This window comes from Ochlerotatus camptorhynchus, unplaced genomic scaffold (genome assembly GCF_037179485.1).
Source record: "Ochlerotatus camptorhynchus isolate MF236.1 unplaced genomic scaffold, CSIRO-AGI_Acam_v1.1 ptg000317l, whole genome shotgun sequence".
Classification (NCBI taxonomy): domain Eukaryota; kingdom Metazoa; phylum Arthropoda; class Insecta; order Diptera; family Culicidae; genus Ochlerotatus; species Ochlerotatus camptorhynchus.
The window spans coordinates 525,060-541,128 of NW_027040805.1; the positions used below are offsets into that span (position 1 = coordinate 525,060).

At 36.5% G+C, this 16,069-nt stretch overlaps 1 protein-coding gene across 1 annotated transcript in view; it reads left to right on the top strand.

Annotated features, from left to right (window-relative positions):
- LOC135707758 (anoctamin-4) overlaps positions 1 to 16,069 on the top strand; it is a 32,753-nt gene that overhangs the window by 12,577 nt on the left and 4,107 nt on the right. Inside the window, exons 2-8 of the mRNA XM_065229642.1 lie at positions 557 to 1,056; positions 1,343 to 1,640; positions 6,251 to 6,560; positions 6,867 to 7,431; positions 7,496 to 7,880; positions 7,944 to 8,108; positions 8,175 to 8,488. Of these exons, the coding sequence (XP_065085714.1) occupies positions 557 to 1,056; positions 1,343 to 1,640; positions 6,251 to 6,560; positions 6,867 to 7,431; positions 7,496 to 7,880; positions 7,944 to 8,108; positions 8,175 to 8,488 (2,537 nt within the window). The remainder of the gene's footprint in view (positions 1 to 556; positions 1,057 to 1,342; positions 1,641 to 6,250; positions 6,561 to 6,866; positions 7,432 to 7,495; positions 7,881 to 7,943; positions 8,109 to 8,174; positions 8,489 to 16,069) is intronic.

The following is a 16,069-nucleotide window of genomic DNA, read 5'->3' on the forward strand; positions in this document are numbered from 1 at the left end:
TTCAAAAGTGATGGAATATCACTGAATTAAGGACAAGAAAAATACTACAATAGATTAAACTACTACCCGCAGTGGTTTTATGTCCCAAACCGATGAAAAAGCAGTACTAAAGTCACACATTGGTGATTTTCATATATATCATATATAATCTGGTAAATGACTCTGGTTGGTGTGAACGAGACATTTGTCTAATAGCCATTGTTCTTGTATCACGAAAACCGCGTATAACATATTACATTTCCTTTGTCTGAACATGGCGTTAAATCTAAAATAAGCACAATACCTAAAAATGTAGCAATTTGTCTGAAAAACTGATCAACGAGTCCCCTTCTCCTCTACCCAATAATAAATACTTAAATACTTCCTAAATTCCTGTATGAAAGCTATTAAAATGTATTTTTAGATTCGTACACTACAATGAAGTAACATTTATATGTTCTTGGTTCGACTATGATCATTAGTTTCTAATATTGATTATTCGAGTTACTGCACCTATTATTTCCATCAATAACCACATTGCATAATGAGTTTCTACTTTTTGTTTCCTACGCTCTAGATAAATCATCAAAGTGAGCGAAATCAATTATTTATGCGACACAGTACCGACAACATTCATGCTATTAATAAATTTCCGTGCTGCTCTGGTTCCACCATCGGCATAAATGGTGGGATGGGCCAATACATGAATCACAACAGCAACAGTGACAACAGTAATAATACCAATAGCAACAGTAGCTCCAACCAATTCAATGTAACTAGGACCAACAGTACAAATACCACCGGTGAGCACGACACACATGGAACAGTTTCCACGGCGTCAGTTGATCAGTCGAACGATAGTAATCACCACGTGGCTGATAGCACAACTTCTGGTTACCATGGTAGCTCGCAGGAGTCAATGAGTGAAACGGACACCGCCAAACAGGATGTACCGAATAGGAAATCGTTGGATGATATTATGGAAAGCCCTCTCCTGAAAAGCCCCGTGGAAAAGTGGCTCGAAACACAGGACAAAGCCTTGGATCAGATGCGCATCAACGATGATCAAAATCGAAGGTAAGATTAAGATTTATCAACTTTAGACTAAGAATATTGTGTTTCAAGCATGTAGCAGTGGTGTTGCGTGAAAAATAAACAAGTTAAAAAATGCGTTCGATCAAAAAAGCTCGAGTTGTACCAAAAAATGCATTCAAATGTATCGAATACTGCCATTAACATAACACGCACAGTTACATGCATAATACAATATCTTCAAATTTAAATGCTCTACACTCTTGTACTTCACTTCACATCTAATTGGCTATTCTTCAACCTCTCCTAATGACAAAATAATCAACCTCAGTCCTGATCTCTACAGCAAAATATTTGGTCCCAGAATAACAAACAACGAAAACATACCAGGAACACCCATGGACCCACCAAACATAGCTTCGGAAATCAATAATAGCATCAACTCCACCTCGCAAATTAGCATGGCAAACGAAAGACGGCGATCATCAACCAAATTGCTAGGAGGAAGCTCTCCGGTCAAGGCAGAACCTTCTACTCGTTATAGCACAGACAGAACATCTACTAACAATAGACGGCGAACATCTCAGCAATCGGATGACACTCGGAGGTCCAGTAAGCAAGATAAGGAGGTATGATTCGACACTTCTCAAGTAGCCATTTTGATTTTATGAGGGTTCTTCAGACCATGATATATACACTTTAAAGCCTCGAAAAAACGTGGGTTAATTGCGATTAGCGTTGTAGAGTAGAGTAGTAGAGAGGGCGCTTGGGGAACTGGAATTGAGTAGCTTGCATCTTTAATTTTGCGAGGTAAGGTACACCGGGGCAAGTTGAAATGCTAGGTAAGTTGAAACGGAAGCCAAAACTACAAGCGAAAGTGAGTTATCGCCGTGATTATGTTTAACAGTATATTATAGACTTAAACGCATCCTATGACTGTCAAACAGCTTAGCGTGCTCCTCAGCTTTGTTTATTTTTATTTTATATGAAATTTACAACACACATGTTTTACGCATTACATCTCAAAAAAGTTGAATTTTATGTATTTTACCAATTACTCTTAGAAATGATTACCGACTTTGGTAATTTTTACCGAACTTCAAACAGCTGAACTGTTCGGTAAAAATCAGGCATACACTAAGAAAAAGTACACCACAATGGTATGAATCGATTATTTTAACGGGGGCGACCCCGGCGTTAGCAACCATACCGCTCACGCCAAAGTCACGAGTTCAAATCTCACCCCCGAACAAGTCACGAATGACCCAAGAGCGTTAAAGTGACTATAATAATAAAAAAAAAAAAGATTATTTTAACAAGGCTGAAAGTGTTTCGAAATTAAAATAAAGTTCTAAATTTTTTCATGGTAGAAGAGGCTTTCACAAAACTGTTAGTGCAAAAAACTACGGTTTGTGTTACTTTATGATTTTTCTAGAGGGCCTCAAATTTCACCTAAAAAAAATCCATTTCAACTTGTTCCGGTGTACCTTAATGGTATCACGGGCTCAAATTAAAATTAAATATCCCAGACTAATGATTTTAAACTTACGATACGTCAAGGCAACAACTCCAAGTAACAATTCAGCAACCATTTGGCATCCACTCTGATTTATGATGGTCTTCTAACGGTAATGAACAATCCTTTTAGTTTAAATACAGCATTTCAAAGTGAAAAACATTCCTGCTTTGAAATTCAGCTTTTTGCTGTTTTAAAAACCTTTTATAGTCTGGCGAGAACGTCAAAAATTGTCTTGTTTTAAATTAATTTAAAGCAGCTCTCAATCCCGCCAAAAAACTGTGCAGAAATGCAATTATAAACTTCATTAGCAATTGTATATGAATGGCTTGATTAAATATTCTATAAACGTGTTCTACACGCAGAAAAATTTATTGTTGAAACAAAAATATTTTAGGTAAATTTAAACGTAAACTCAGTTTGTTCTGGCCACAAAAATAAAAAAAGGTTTATTTCAAACGTATTCCATGTTTGAAGTCATGTGATTTTAATGTTTAAAATAAAAATAATGTTACGTTTATTTTAAAAATATTCGTGTTGAAAATAAACGTAAATATTTTTGTTTGGTTTGAAAACTATGCGAACAAAAATAAATATTTTTATTTTGAACATGCTTCAAATGTTTGAAAGAAACATACTTAATTTTAAATTATATTAGCATTCGAATGTAGGATAAAGCAAAAAAAAAATGGATTGCAATGAGACGAAAAAATGATCTGCAGACAGGGCATCTAAACTCCTGCTCTTTTTCGGGTGCGATTAAGGGTGGCCTGTGGATGTTGGGGTCCTGGTCCGACATGCGGGGACCCGTCGGGATGAGTGTCCGGAGATTCCAGTTCAGTAAAATCAGTGAAACTTTGTGATATTAGCGTCACTTTGTCGTTTCTAACGCTGGTCCTCATACCGGCCTCTTTCTACGTTCGGTGTTGGAGGATCCGGAATAGATTCAAAATCCATTTCGGATTTTCGTTTTTTTTTTTTTTTTGTGAAGTTGTGAAGGAGGATGATACAGGGATCGGCATCAGAAACGACAGAGTGACGTCGATACCACAAACAAAGTGACAGACGGAGCGGCTCGAAAACTTTGGTGACTAACCTGCTATTTCAATTTTTCAGTGTACCACATGGCAACACCACTACTACTGGATTGTACCACATGGCAACACTACAACTGGATTGTACTAGCATTTTCATCAAATGTATTAGAATGTTTTGGTTCTATCTCTTTCACTCTACTCAAAACTGAAATGCATAAAAAAATGACAAAATGATACACTCTTTGCACACTGTCAAAGAATCATTGTACACAAAATCAACTTTGTTCAAATCAAAACAAAAAAAACTAACCCATCTGGTGGATGATGGCACAAGCTTCCAAGAAAATTCTATTACAGTGAACCACATTATTTTAATGGATTTCTTCGCCAGTTAGTCGTCTGTCACTTCGTTTGTTCAACCGGTTAACACTCGTGTTTATTTCAGTTACCGTGGGGACGTAATTTATGATAAGTCCCGGTCCCTTTCAAATTGTATCATTATTTATGTGCGGTCCTTATTTGAAATGACGTTTCACATTCATATAGTGATGGCCGATTTTCATTCGAATAATCGATTAATCGATTAACGAACCGAAAAGTTAAATATTTGTAATCGGTTATATCATGCTGATATAAGCATTAACTTCTCCAGAGGATCATCACCGATCGTTTCAAACATGTGCTGCACTCTCATTGGTGGAAAAATGGCTACACAGCGAACAAAGAAAATCGATTAGTTGTTGATCGAGTAATTAAAAAATGGGACACCTCTGATTTGGATGTCATTGTTTTGATAAAAAAAAAAAGAGCGCAAAATATCATCTCTACTGAGGGAGTAGCAAAACCACAAAATTACCTTGCATACGGGGGGTACTCATTGGATGAAAGGGACCGTGAAAGAGGACGCTAAAATCGAAAGTTTTTCTTTTGACTGTTTCATCTTAGTATTCATCTTTGGTATAACCTTTACTCAACTTCTTTACAAACAAATCTGGCGAACTTAGTCAGCTACTTATGGCTGTTGGGACAAGCTCTTATTGCATATCTTGTTACGCTTCTATACAGCTGAGCTGTTATCCTGCTGTTTAAGTTGTGTGTGAACTTGAAAGGCGCTTACTTAACCTTTTTACCCGATTATCCAATAATCTCTACACAGCTCTCTCTTGACGCCAGGTTAAATATTGTTTACGCTTTTTTTGTTGGAGGAATTTATCATGTTTATTTTACTGCGAATCAAATTAATTGAAATTAGTTATAGTCACACCACCAAATTATTTACACTGTGCCGGAACCTGGAATCAAACTCGAGACGACCGCATTGGCGAACCTTGATACTATCAACTTCGCTACGCCAACACTTTGAACTGACGTAAACAAAAATACATGCCGTTTTACAACAATATCGCTGAGTAGAGGCTTTTTTATAGTGCACGTGAATCACTTTTCTCGACTAGTTAATTCAGCTTTATAAAGAAGCAGCGTAGAAGCTGTAAAACTGCACACGTCTAAAATTAACCTAGTTGACTGTAAAATAGCTTCCAAAGTAGCGCTAGCACAGTTTATTAGTTGAGTACAGGTTGTTTAGTTGTTGAAAAAGCACTTTTGATGTTTATGTTATTCAGCAAGAGTGGCTGGTTGTGTAGAAGCCATCAAATAAGTAATATATTCACTTTAATAGCTTTGTTTTGCAGCTAAAATTTGAAAGTTGATTAATATTTGCATAGAAGTGACATTAGCGTTTATTGGCTGTTGTTATTCAGTTCGATGAAAAAATTGAATAATGGTTGTGAAAAAGTTGAGTTTCAGCTACTTTACAGCACAACGTTGGAATAGTTGGCTTATAAAGCTGAAAATGTTAGTTGGGATGCGCTTCCACCGTCACCAAATGAGAATTTAACATAAGCGCGACAATTTAAAAAAAATACACATCGTGCCCGGAATCACGGGAATGAACAAAAAAAACTTCAAAAACATAGTCAGATAGCATAGACAGGTTTTGCGTGATCTCATTTAAGTAGACTGGAAGCTCTGCTTACTGATCATCAGCAAATAATCAGACATTTGCTTGTTTTATAGGATTTCGGCAAAACTAAAAAGCTAACAGGTACCTACTGAATTCCAGCAAACAGTTAGTCCAGCAAATTGATTAGCTGAAACTCAAAATCAAAATTTGGTGTGGAGGTGTAATGGGGCCAATACACAAATTCAGTACACGGGCGTATTACCAATTGTACTACAGGTACACTTAATATTCGGCTAATGACGTATAGACTATCTAATCCACCACCCGGAGTACCACATTTAATTTGCTAAAAACGATATACACACCTGTCTGCTGCTCGTTGCCTACTTATAATTTCTAGATAAACATTTCAAAAGGTCCTATCTGCTTTGATCGATTTTCTCTTTTGATAACCACGGATGCACAAACAAATATTACGCTATTTTTACCACATAATTCGATAAAGGTTCCCTTCTAGCATGCAGAACATAAAAAAACAACAGGGAATGTTGTTGCACTGGAGTTATTGAAGAAAGATAAAATCGATCACTGCAGATAGGACCTTTTGAAATTTTTATCGAGATTTTTCTTACGTCAAACCAATCCCAAGAGAGAGCTGATTTCTTACGCCCAGATTCTAAGAGGACCATGCTTTATTATTGAATTATGTTTTTTTCCCAACAGGGTCTTGATCCAGAATCCTTGATGTTTCGTGATGGACGGCGAAAGATCGACATGATTTTATGTTACGAAGAAGAAGATGAAGGCGTGATGACTGAGATCGAATCACTAAAAAGGCACCAGCGCAAAGTTTTCCAAGAAAATTTGGTTAAAGAAGGTCTGGAAATTGAAGTTGAGCACAAATCACAATCGTTTGATGAGAAGACATACTTTATCAAGGTTCACATACCTTGGCGGACAGAATCTCGCTATGCGGAAGTTATGAATTTGAAGCTACCGGTGAAGAGATTCATTACTATCAGCGTGAAGGCAAGTTAACCCTAATTATACAACAATAATTTAGCAATTAATAACTTAGTCGAGGAGTTTTTAGACAAACTTCTACCAGAGATTTTAAGCACATGAAACAATAGAACCAAAATGTTGATCAACGGCAAAGTTCGAGTGACAGAAATTGGAAAATATTAATTTTAACGAAATAAGGACCTTTTCTGAATAAAATATTTGGTACAGGTGCTGGGTAAATTTTTTACAACACAGCCCACCGTCCTATATACATAATATTAACAGATTCCCGCTAAAGATTCATAACATGACCGCTCAACATCATTTCAGGAAGAAGAGTCCACCTTAAGAAAGCACCAAAACAAATGGCTGGGCTACTGGACTAAGCTCATGTCCATGACTGAATATAATTACAGTCGAATCGAGAAAGAACCATCGTTCTATTCAGCGACGGCCAACGGCAACCCGGAAGAACAATTCATTGTCAAGGATCGATGCACCACTTACAACAGTGCTCAGCGGAGCTTGATAGTAATGCAAATTCTGATGAGAACCCGTTTCGATGAAACCGAAAAGGCCAACTATGTCGGAATCAAAAGATTGTTGAATGACGGCACATACCTGGCATGCTTTCCCCTGCACGAGGGTCGATACGATAGGAACCATTCATCAGGAGCTTTATTCGATAGGAGGCTGCTCTATTTGGAATGGGCTAGACCAGTGAAGTGGTACAAAAAGCAACCATTGTGCCTGATTAGAAAGTACTTTGGCGACAAAATAGCGCTTTACTTTTGCTGGTTAGGCTTCTACACTAAAATGTTGTACGCTCCTGCAATCGTTGGATTGTTCTGTTTCCTATACGGGTTGGCATCCATGGATTCAAGTGATAACATTCCTACGTGAATATTCTCAGAATTATTTGCATTACGGAAATAGTCAATTTTAATACTTCTTTCATTTTAGGAAAGAAATCTGTGATGAAAATGGACCCGGAAACATCACATTGTGCCCGCTCTGCGATCGTGCCTGCAGCTATCAGCAGCTATCGGAATCATGTTTATTTGCTCAATTGACCTACCTATTTGATAACCCATCGACGGTGTTCTTTGCGATCTTTATGTCTTTTTGGGCAACAACTTTTCTCGAGATGTGGAAACGTAAGCAATCCGTTCTGATTTGGGAGTGGGACCTACAGAATATTGAAAATGAAGAAGATACACGACCCGAGTTTGAAACATCCGTTAAAACGTTCCGTACAAATCCGGTGACTCGCGAAAAAGAGCCTTATATGCCAACATGGGACCGTGCCATACGATTTTTCGCCACTTCTAGTGCCGTGCTCTTTATGGTACAGTATGTCCGAACATATCCGATAGAACATTTGCTAATATTTCGAAATTCCCCATTGCAGATTGCAGTAGTTCTAGGTGCCGTTCTGGGAACTATCATTTATAGAATTTCACTCGTATCTGTGATCTATAGTGGTGGAGGAAGATTTTTCCGCAAACATGCCAAATTATTCACCACAATGACTGCTGCCTTAATCAATCTTATAATAATCATGATTTTAACTCGTGTAAGTTCTTTCTTCGGCGTTTCAATTTCCACAAACAATAAAACCTAATTATCCATTTATTTAAAGATTTATCATAAACTAGCTATCTACCTAACCAATTTAGAAAATCCACGTACGCAAACGGAGTACGAGGATTCGTATACAATCAAGATATTCGTGTTCGAATTCATGAACTTTTACAGCTCGCTGATCTACATCGCGTTCTTCAAGGGACGCTTCTTCGACTATCCGGGAGATGACGTGGCACGGAAGAGTGAATTTTTCCGTCTAAAAGGCGATATCTGTGATCCGGCTGGGTGCTTGAGTGAACTTTGCATCCAGCTAGCAATTATCATGGTGGGAAAACAATGTTGGAACAATCTGATGGAGTACTTTTTCCCGTGAGTATATTCAAGCCTCTTGGGATAAACCATGTATAATGTCATTAAATATGACAGATGAACATAACAAATTTCACAGTGAAACCAGTATTATTATGAATTGGGTTGTTAGAGGAATATTCATAAGCGTGAACAAGCTATTAGTTAACCATTTAATTCCACTTCGCATTTTGTACCCATGACAGATACATATTTTGACTACAATGGCAGTAATCATCAGAAGTGGGATGACACTGATGATCACTGCACACTGGTAAAGTCCCGGGGAGAGTTTTAGGATTCAATCCTCCCCCAGAGCCTTGTGGAAAATATATATAATTCGTGACCAACAATTGAAAAGGCCTCAACTCCTTTTTGTAGACAAACCTTGTAAGGCCATTTTCTCGCGAACCGACATTCGTAAACCTAAAACACAATCAGGTAGAGGTAGGGTTACCATATGCTATCCTAAAGGAGGACATGTCCTCCTTTTTCAATAATTTTTCTACATCCTCCTTTTTCCCGAAAATGTGCTCCTTTTTAATCCTTGCATTTTTTTTGTTAAAATTGTTTTCAAAGAGCGTTGTTTACAGAGCTTATTTGTTTCACCCCATCTTATCTAGCAAATGCCATTCAATGGTGGGACTAGGAGTATACTACAGTTGTCAACCCCCCTACATTTAGGCTGCGATCCTTTTGATGAATTTTCACTTAAATTTGACAGATGGAAAATTTTCAAATAAACTTGCTTATTTCGGACAGACCAGGAATCAATTTTGACAAATAATTTCTCGAAAGTCGGATGATTAACATCAGAGTGATCATTATAATTTATTTTTGAAGTATCAGTGAAAATTTATCAAATGTAACACAGAATCAGGCTGCGATCCATTTTTCTGAATGTTTACATAAATTTGACATTTCGAAAATAAATTACTATGTTCGGATATCTCTCTGTTGTTGATCAGTGATTTTCGAGAAGGTGTTTGTCAAAATTAATTCCTGGTCTGCCAGAAATCAGTCTGGTACAATAGCATGTTTATTTTAAAATTTTCTATCAGTCAAATTTAAGTTAAAATTCACCAAATGGAACACAACTACATAGATTGAATCCAACATGTGTTCGATTTTGACGTTCTGGTTCTATGGGATTTTAGGTATTCTAAGCATAACTATTCAAATCGACGTATCTGATTTTGCAAACAATCTCTTCAATCGACGATTTGTGGCACCTGCAAGCTCACTCACAGAAACTAACAACACTAGCTAGTAGGACAAAGATTTCCCTACCTGATGATGGTGTTTGTTTGCGTGGGTGAGTTAGCAGTTAAGACAAATCGTCATGCTGAGAGCGAAGAGGCACGTGAAGCGTGAAATCTTACATTCGAATATCATGATATAATAATATCAATAATAAGAATTCTTTTGTATAGAACGCTAAGCGCGCCTCTTCGCTTCCACGGCCTTAGAGTCCTATGCTGAATCAATGGTAAAATTAACAGGTTGCTTATAGTACGTTCAGACTACAGAGTTATAACATGTTATAGCACTATCTTGATGGTGGTTTCTGTGTTGCAATTATTTGACAACCGTTATAACATGTTATAACTCTCCAGTCTGTACAGCGTTTTAGATGCTCTATGTTGGTTTCAATCAGCGATGACATGTATCCTGATTTTTGTACATGATAAAAGTTGGGATGGTTTTAAAGCTGTAAAGCTGTAGTTTTCATGCAAATCAGCTAGACTAGATCATTTTCTAGTATCACAAGTTAATTATGAAGGCTAGTTTGATGCATTTTTCAGAAGTATAACGAGAAGATGAATTGAATTGATAACGACTACAAGTTATGAACAATCTCAATTGAACCCTTTACAAATCATGAATTTTGTGATAGCGCACATATTATTAAAACGTTTGATAAAAACTTATTGTCCTCCTTTAATGTTAAAAAAAAGGAATAATTGTCCTCGTTAATCTCCAAACCTCAAGTTTCAAGTTTTTGATATGGTAACCCTAATAATGAGTCACGCCAAGAGAAAAACAGTTGAATTCGCATCACGGTTTTCGAAAGATTCCCTTTCTTTTCACTTGGCAACAGAGGACTTCTGCATCAACTTCAAATGACTTCTACCGAAGAAAAAAAGTAACGGCTGTAGTACACGCAGAAAAAAAAATTTTTAACGTTATAATATTTGACGTAAAATCAATAAGAATTTCATTTTGTTTTGGCTGCAAAAAGAAATCATTATTTTTTCAACAATCCAGCATTTTTGTTAAATCAAAAAGAAAATCCTTTCGAATTTACAAGAGTTTTAATGGTTTTGACGTAAGCTGTCAAATTTGGCAGCTGGGTCAACAACAAAAATATGTTTGTTTTTAAAAGAGATTTCTTGTTGATTCAATCATATTTATTTTATGAAGTCTGACAATTCACGTAGAAGAAATAAAAATATGTTTGTTGATTCAAAAATCCGGAGTGATTTGAGATTTGGGCGTAATTGCTTTTGTAAACGTCACGTTTTTACTGATTTCTCTTGAATAAAAGCTCAATCTCACTAACAAACTATTCCAAATGATAGAGGAATCATTCCTCTACCTCAAAGTGTTATTACTTTTCGAGATTAAGCTTTTATTCGCGAGAAATCGGTGATTGACGTGTTTGTTTAAAAATGCAATTACGCCCAAATCTCAAATCACTCCAGAAATAATATGGCCAATTTTTTTTTTATGTTTTGTTTTCTTTTTCACTGATCATCCTTCGGAAGAGAAGTAAAGCCGTTGGTCCCCGGTTCATTAGTTGATGGGTCGATATGTAGGGTCCAGGTGTGGGAGCTGCCTTCCTGTCGTCGGGAGCATTGGTACTCAGTACGGAAAACAAGATCGACGGAAAAAAATCAAGGAAAAAAAACAGAAAACTGATTATATTTAGCAACTGCAGCTCGAACTGCAGCATACTTACTAACCTAAAGTCTCAAGATTTTCGGAAATTTTACACTTATTTTCCGAAATTGTTTTGTTATTGTTTACATTTTTGTCTGGGTGAAAACGAGGGAATGGTTGGTAGTTATTTTTGCATTCATGGCCCGGGGAATGGACACAACAAATAAATGCAAAATTAAAATTAACTATTGCTGGCTTAATAATAGAATATTGTTATTTTTACAATAGTTGAAGTTGAAAAGTGGCTTATTAAAACAAAAAGAATCCTATTTTGAATTTACATGAATAAGTATTATCGTAACCACAAAATGCAATGTTTTTTTTGGTTCCATGCAAACAATTTTCTGTCCGTGTACACTCAAAATATTTTCAACTCTCCTGACCGACGCATAGCTCGGTATAAAGAGAGAGAGAATACACACTTAGTATAAAAATGGTTTATACATGGAATGGTATAAAGTCGAAGTTTTCCTTAAATGTATATTTTGTGTTAAAACGCCAGATGGGTGTTTTATATACATAGTTTCAAGCAAATTGGTTTGTTGTTCTGAAAAACGATATTTTACTTAAAAGATGGAGACGTTCGAGTGTACCGTTTTATTCTTCAAAATTAAGATAATTTTGAGCAGTAGCTATGGCTGAGGCTGATACACCATGTGGCAAGTGGCGAGTAGTTCTTCTGGCTCTTTTAACAGCATCCGTGGCGTTCGTAATTTTAATTTCGGTCGGTTCAATTCGTGTTACGAAGCAGCCACGTCCGGATTCATCCAACATACGTTCTAGCAATTACAGGGTGTCTACTACCTGGAAAACCCTGGAAAACCGGGAATTTACAGGGAATTTATTTTTTTCTGGAAAAACCTGGAATATTCAGGGAATTTTGGTTCCACTCAGGGAGTTTTCCAATTATCACTACATTCGTTATTCAAAAGATGTTTTTCGTTCAGTTTTTCGAAACGTTTCTTAAGGGCACTGAACTTGACAAGCATCTGACAGGTAAGACAACGTGTGCGAACGAGACAAGTTCATTCAGAGAGTCTTGTCACGCTCGCTCTGCGCTGATTTGTACGTGGAGGATCAAAATCGTCGTAAAAGGAAACAGTCGAAGAAGAGAGACTGGCAACCGTCAAAAGGAAGCATGCGAAGGATGTTTTGTATAAGAATAAGCATGCCAGACAGCAGGTCTGAGAGCCCACATAGAATTTTTTTTTTTGAGCTTCAGAGAGGGTCGGAGATCTACTGAGAAATTTGTTGAGCTTCAGGGTAGTTCGTAGATCTTGAGAACAGAACTACAAACAAATTAAAAGTAATTAGCAGAAATTCATAAAAACAAAATCACAAGAGAGGTCGTAGATCTTCAGATAAATGTTCAAAGAAATTTTCAAAACTTCAAGCAAGCAAAAATAATTTCAAATCAATTTGTAAAACTATAAGCTAAATTTTGCAAATCTTCAGGGAAATTCGCATAACTTCAGACAAGTCCAAGAATGTACAGTGAAATATAAAGTATTTCACAGAAGTTTGGGGATCCTCGAAACATAATTCAACATCAGAAAAGTTCGTAGATTTTCAGAACAAAGCTACAGGACTTCTGAAAAAATCACAAGAATCTCAGAAATGTTAATGGATCTTCAGTAAAAATTTCAGAACTTCAGGGAAGTTCGGCGATTTAAAAAAAATATTTACACGATTTCAGGAAAATTAGTAGATCTTGAGAGAGACATTTAAAACTTCAAGGAAGCTCAAATATTTTCAGATAAATTTTGGCAACTTTAGGTAATCTTCAAGGAAATTTTCAAATCTTCAGGGTAACCCGAGAGGAATTTACAAAACATCAGAGAAGTTTGCAGATCTACTGTGAAATTTATTGAGCCTCAAGATTTTTTCTTAAGACAACTTTACAGAACTTTAAAGATATTTGCAGGAATTCGACAGAAAGTTTCACAGTTTCACACAAATGTGAGATCTTCCGAAAAATTCGTTAAATGTCAGAAAAGCACCTCAATTTCCCCTCCCCTTGGCTAGTTTTTAACCTGGACGTTGGTGGGCGGGCCCAATCTTATGCTTCATAGTGGAGCGTTGGAGACGGTTGGTTTAGGTCCGGCATCGTTGGCTCATGGAGGATTACTGAGCTTCCCCTCTCTGATGAACCATTGCATAAGAGAACCAAAGTTCTAGCCTGAAGTGATAGTATCACACTTGTTACTCCTTTGTTTGAAAGCCGCGTTGTAGTACGCTTACGTATAGGCACTGACGTTGGGTGCGATACTGGCGGGTTTTTCTGCAAATCACTCTTATTTTATTTATTTTTACGCAGATAGATTTATTTGGGCTTGCAAGGGAATTATACTATTGAAATATTTCAGAAAGTGTCCAACAGTGATCCTTCTATTTGCGTGACAAGCTTTCATTGTTGTTTTCATTGAAGCATTACTCAGGGAACAATGTTAAACACCATTTTTGTACATGGTATTGTAACTAATCTTATATGTGCTTCATTTTGATTTGGGATAAGTGTTTGAACTATGGCTCGGGATTTCCACTGTGGCGTGCTTCTATTGTGACATACTCACTCATACGTATTTTTGTGGTGCGACATAATGGAAACGTGTGAGTGTAGTTGGAGCATATACCCTATATAATTAAAAAATTAGCTAGGAAACTAATTTCAAAGTGAAGCATTTTAGTCACTTGAAGGTGTCACCTGGGACGAACTAATATATAATAAGTATAGGTCAAAGTCAAAAACAACTTGAAGCACGTTAAATTTTAGATTACATAGCAGTTTAGGTACTTAATAAAGCATGAGTTATGATTGATTAGGTAAATTAGAGATTTCAATTATTTATTAAATTAGACTAATGAGATATCATAATCATCAAACGAACTTAAATAAGAAAATTTAGACAGCCTAATAACATTATGTAGATTAACAAAAGAGTTAGGATGCGGGGGGTCCGCTAAGGGAGGCAACTAGCCTTTAAAGCAACTGGCAACTAGCCTTTTCATATATTGTCTGTTTATTTTGATGGTTGCTTTAAAATATCAATTTGGTATATATGTGAAAAGATGGATCAGTGGGAGATGGATTTTCGGTTTCTTTACATTTTGCATCACAAATCTAGTAGGGTTAACTACCCCATTTCCGGCCTATTAGGCACAACCCGCACTTAGTCTTTCTTAATGTAGCGCAGTTTAGCACCAAACGAAATGTTATTATTAGTGATGGCTTCCAAATTTATTATCCTTTCCGTATGTACCGTAAGATTTGATAAAGAGAAACCAAACGTAGAGATATTGTCAAAAGTCTAACACTGTTTCTTGACGCCAAACTCGGCCTACGGATTCTAAACGCGGCCATACGCATTGAAACGCTATTGAAATGCCAATGAATTCACTTCGGCCTATCGGATGAAGATAATCCATTTTTATCTTCATCCGATAGGCCGAAGCGTCGGAGCGCTTCTTTTGTTTTTGGGAATAATGGGTGCAAACATTCATATCACGCGTTCTCATTGACTTCGTTCCGTAGTCAATAACTAAAGTATCGCATCAAACGCATAATTGACTTGTTAACTGTGAAATCATGGATTTATTTGAAGTTTTCTGCTCGATAGGCCCAAAATGGGCGATTAGGCCGAAGTAGTGCTCTACCCTACTATGTGTAATTTCCTCAAAACCCACCAATAATCGACCTTTCCAATCCCTTGCTTTTCCCATGGTGTTCAAGTGGTCCGCATAGACTATTCAGCCATTACCCTTCCTTTATCCTCGGCTTTGGATTGACTTGCGCTCCCATTGCCCCACCAAACGCTGCAAAATGAAAATGAAAATGAAAAGCACCTCAATTCCAAAAACAAATCGCAGCGAAGTACAAAAGTACAATATTTTGCAGCACTCCATGTAAGTCGGAAATAGATAGATCTAAAGAACTTCAGAGAAGTCCGTAGACCTTAAGAGAAGTCCGTGGACCTTAATAGAAGTCTGTAAAACGTCAGAAAGTTCGTAAGTTTTTAAAAAAAAATTGCAAAACTTCAGCAAAACTTACAGATCTTAGGGAAAGTTCGTCGATCTTTAGATCAAGAATCCACAAAGAAATTTAAAGAACTTTAGAAAAGTTCGGAGATCTACTGTGAAATTTATTGAATTTCAGGGCAGTTCGTAGATCTTTAGAGCAGAAATACAGTACTTCAGAAAACTTTACAGAATTTGAAATAAATTTTAGGAACTTCAGAAAAGTTCAGAGGGTAGATCTTAAATCTATTCAAAAATCAGCAGATGTTTAAATAAATTTTCAGAATTTTACTGCGATTCTTGGATTTTGAGAGAAATTTACAGAACTTCACGTATGTTCGCTGATCCTTAAAGATATTTGCACAGCTTCGGAAAAATTAGAAAAACTTCAGAATACTTCCTGAAACTTCCGGAAAGCTCAAAAATTTCTAGATAATCTTTTAATTCTTTAGAAAATTGTATAGATGTTCAGAGATATTTGCAGATATTCATTGAATCATGAAAATCTGCAGAGAAAATTACAGAACTTTCGAGAAGTTTGTAGATTATTAGAAATTTTGTGAACATCAGAGATAATTGTTGATCTTCAAGGATCTTAAATCTTCAGGGATTCAGGAATTTTGTAGATTTTTAGGAAAATTTGCA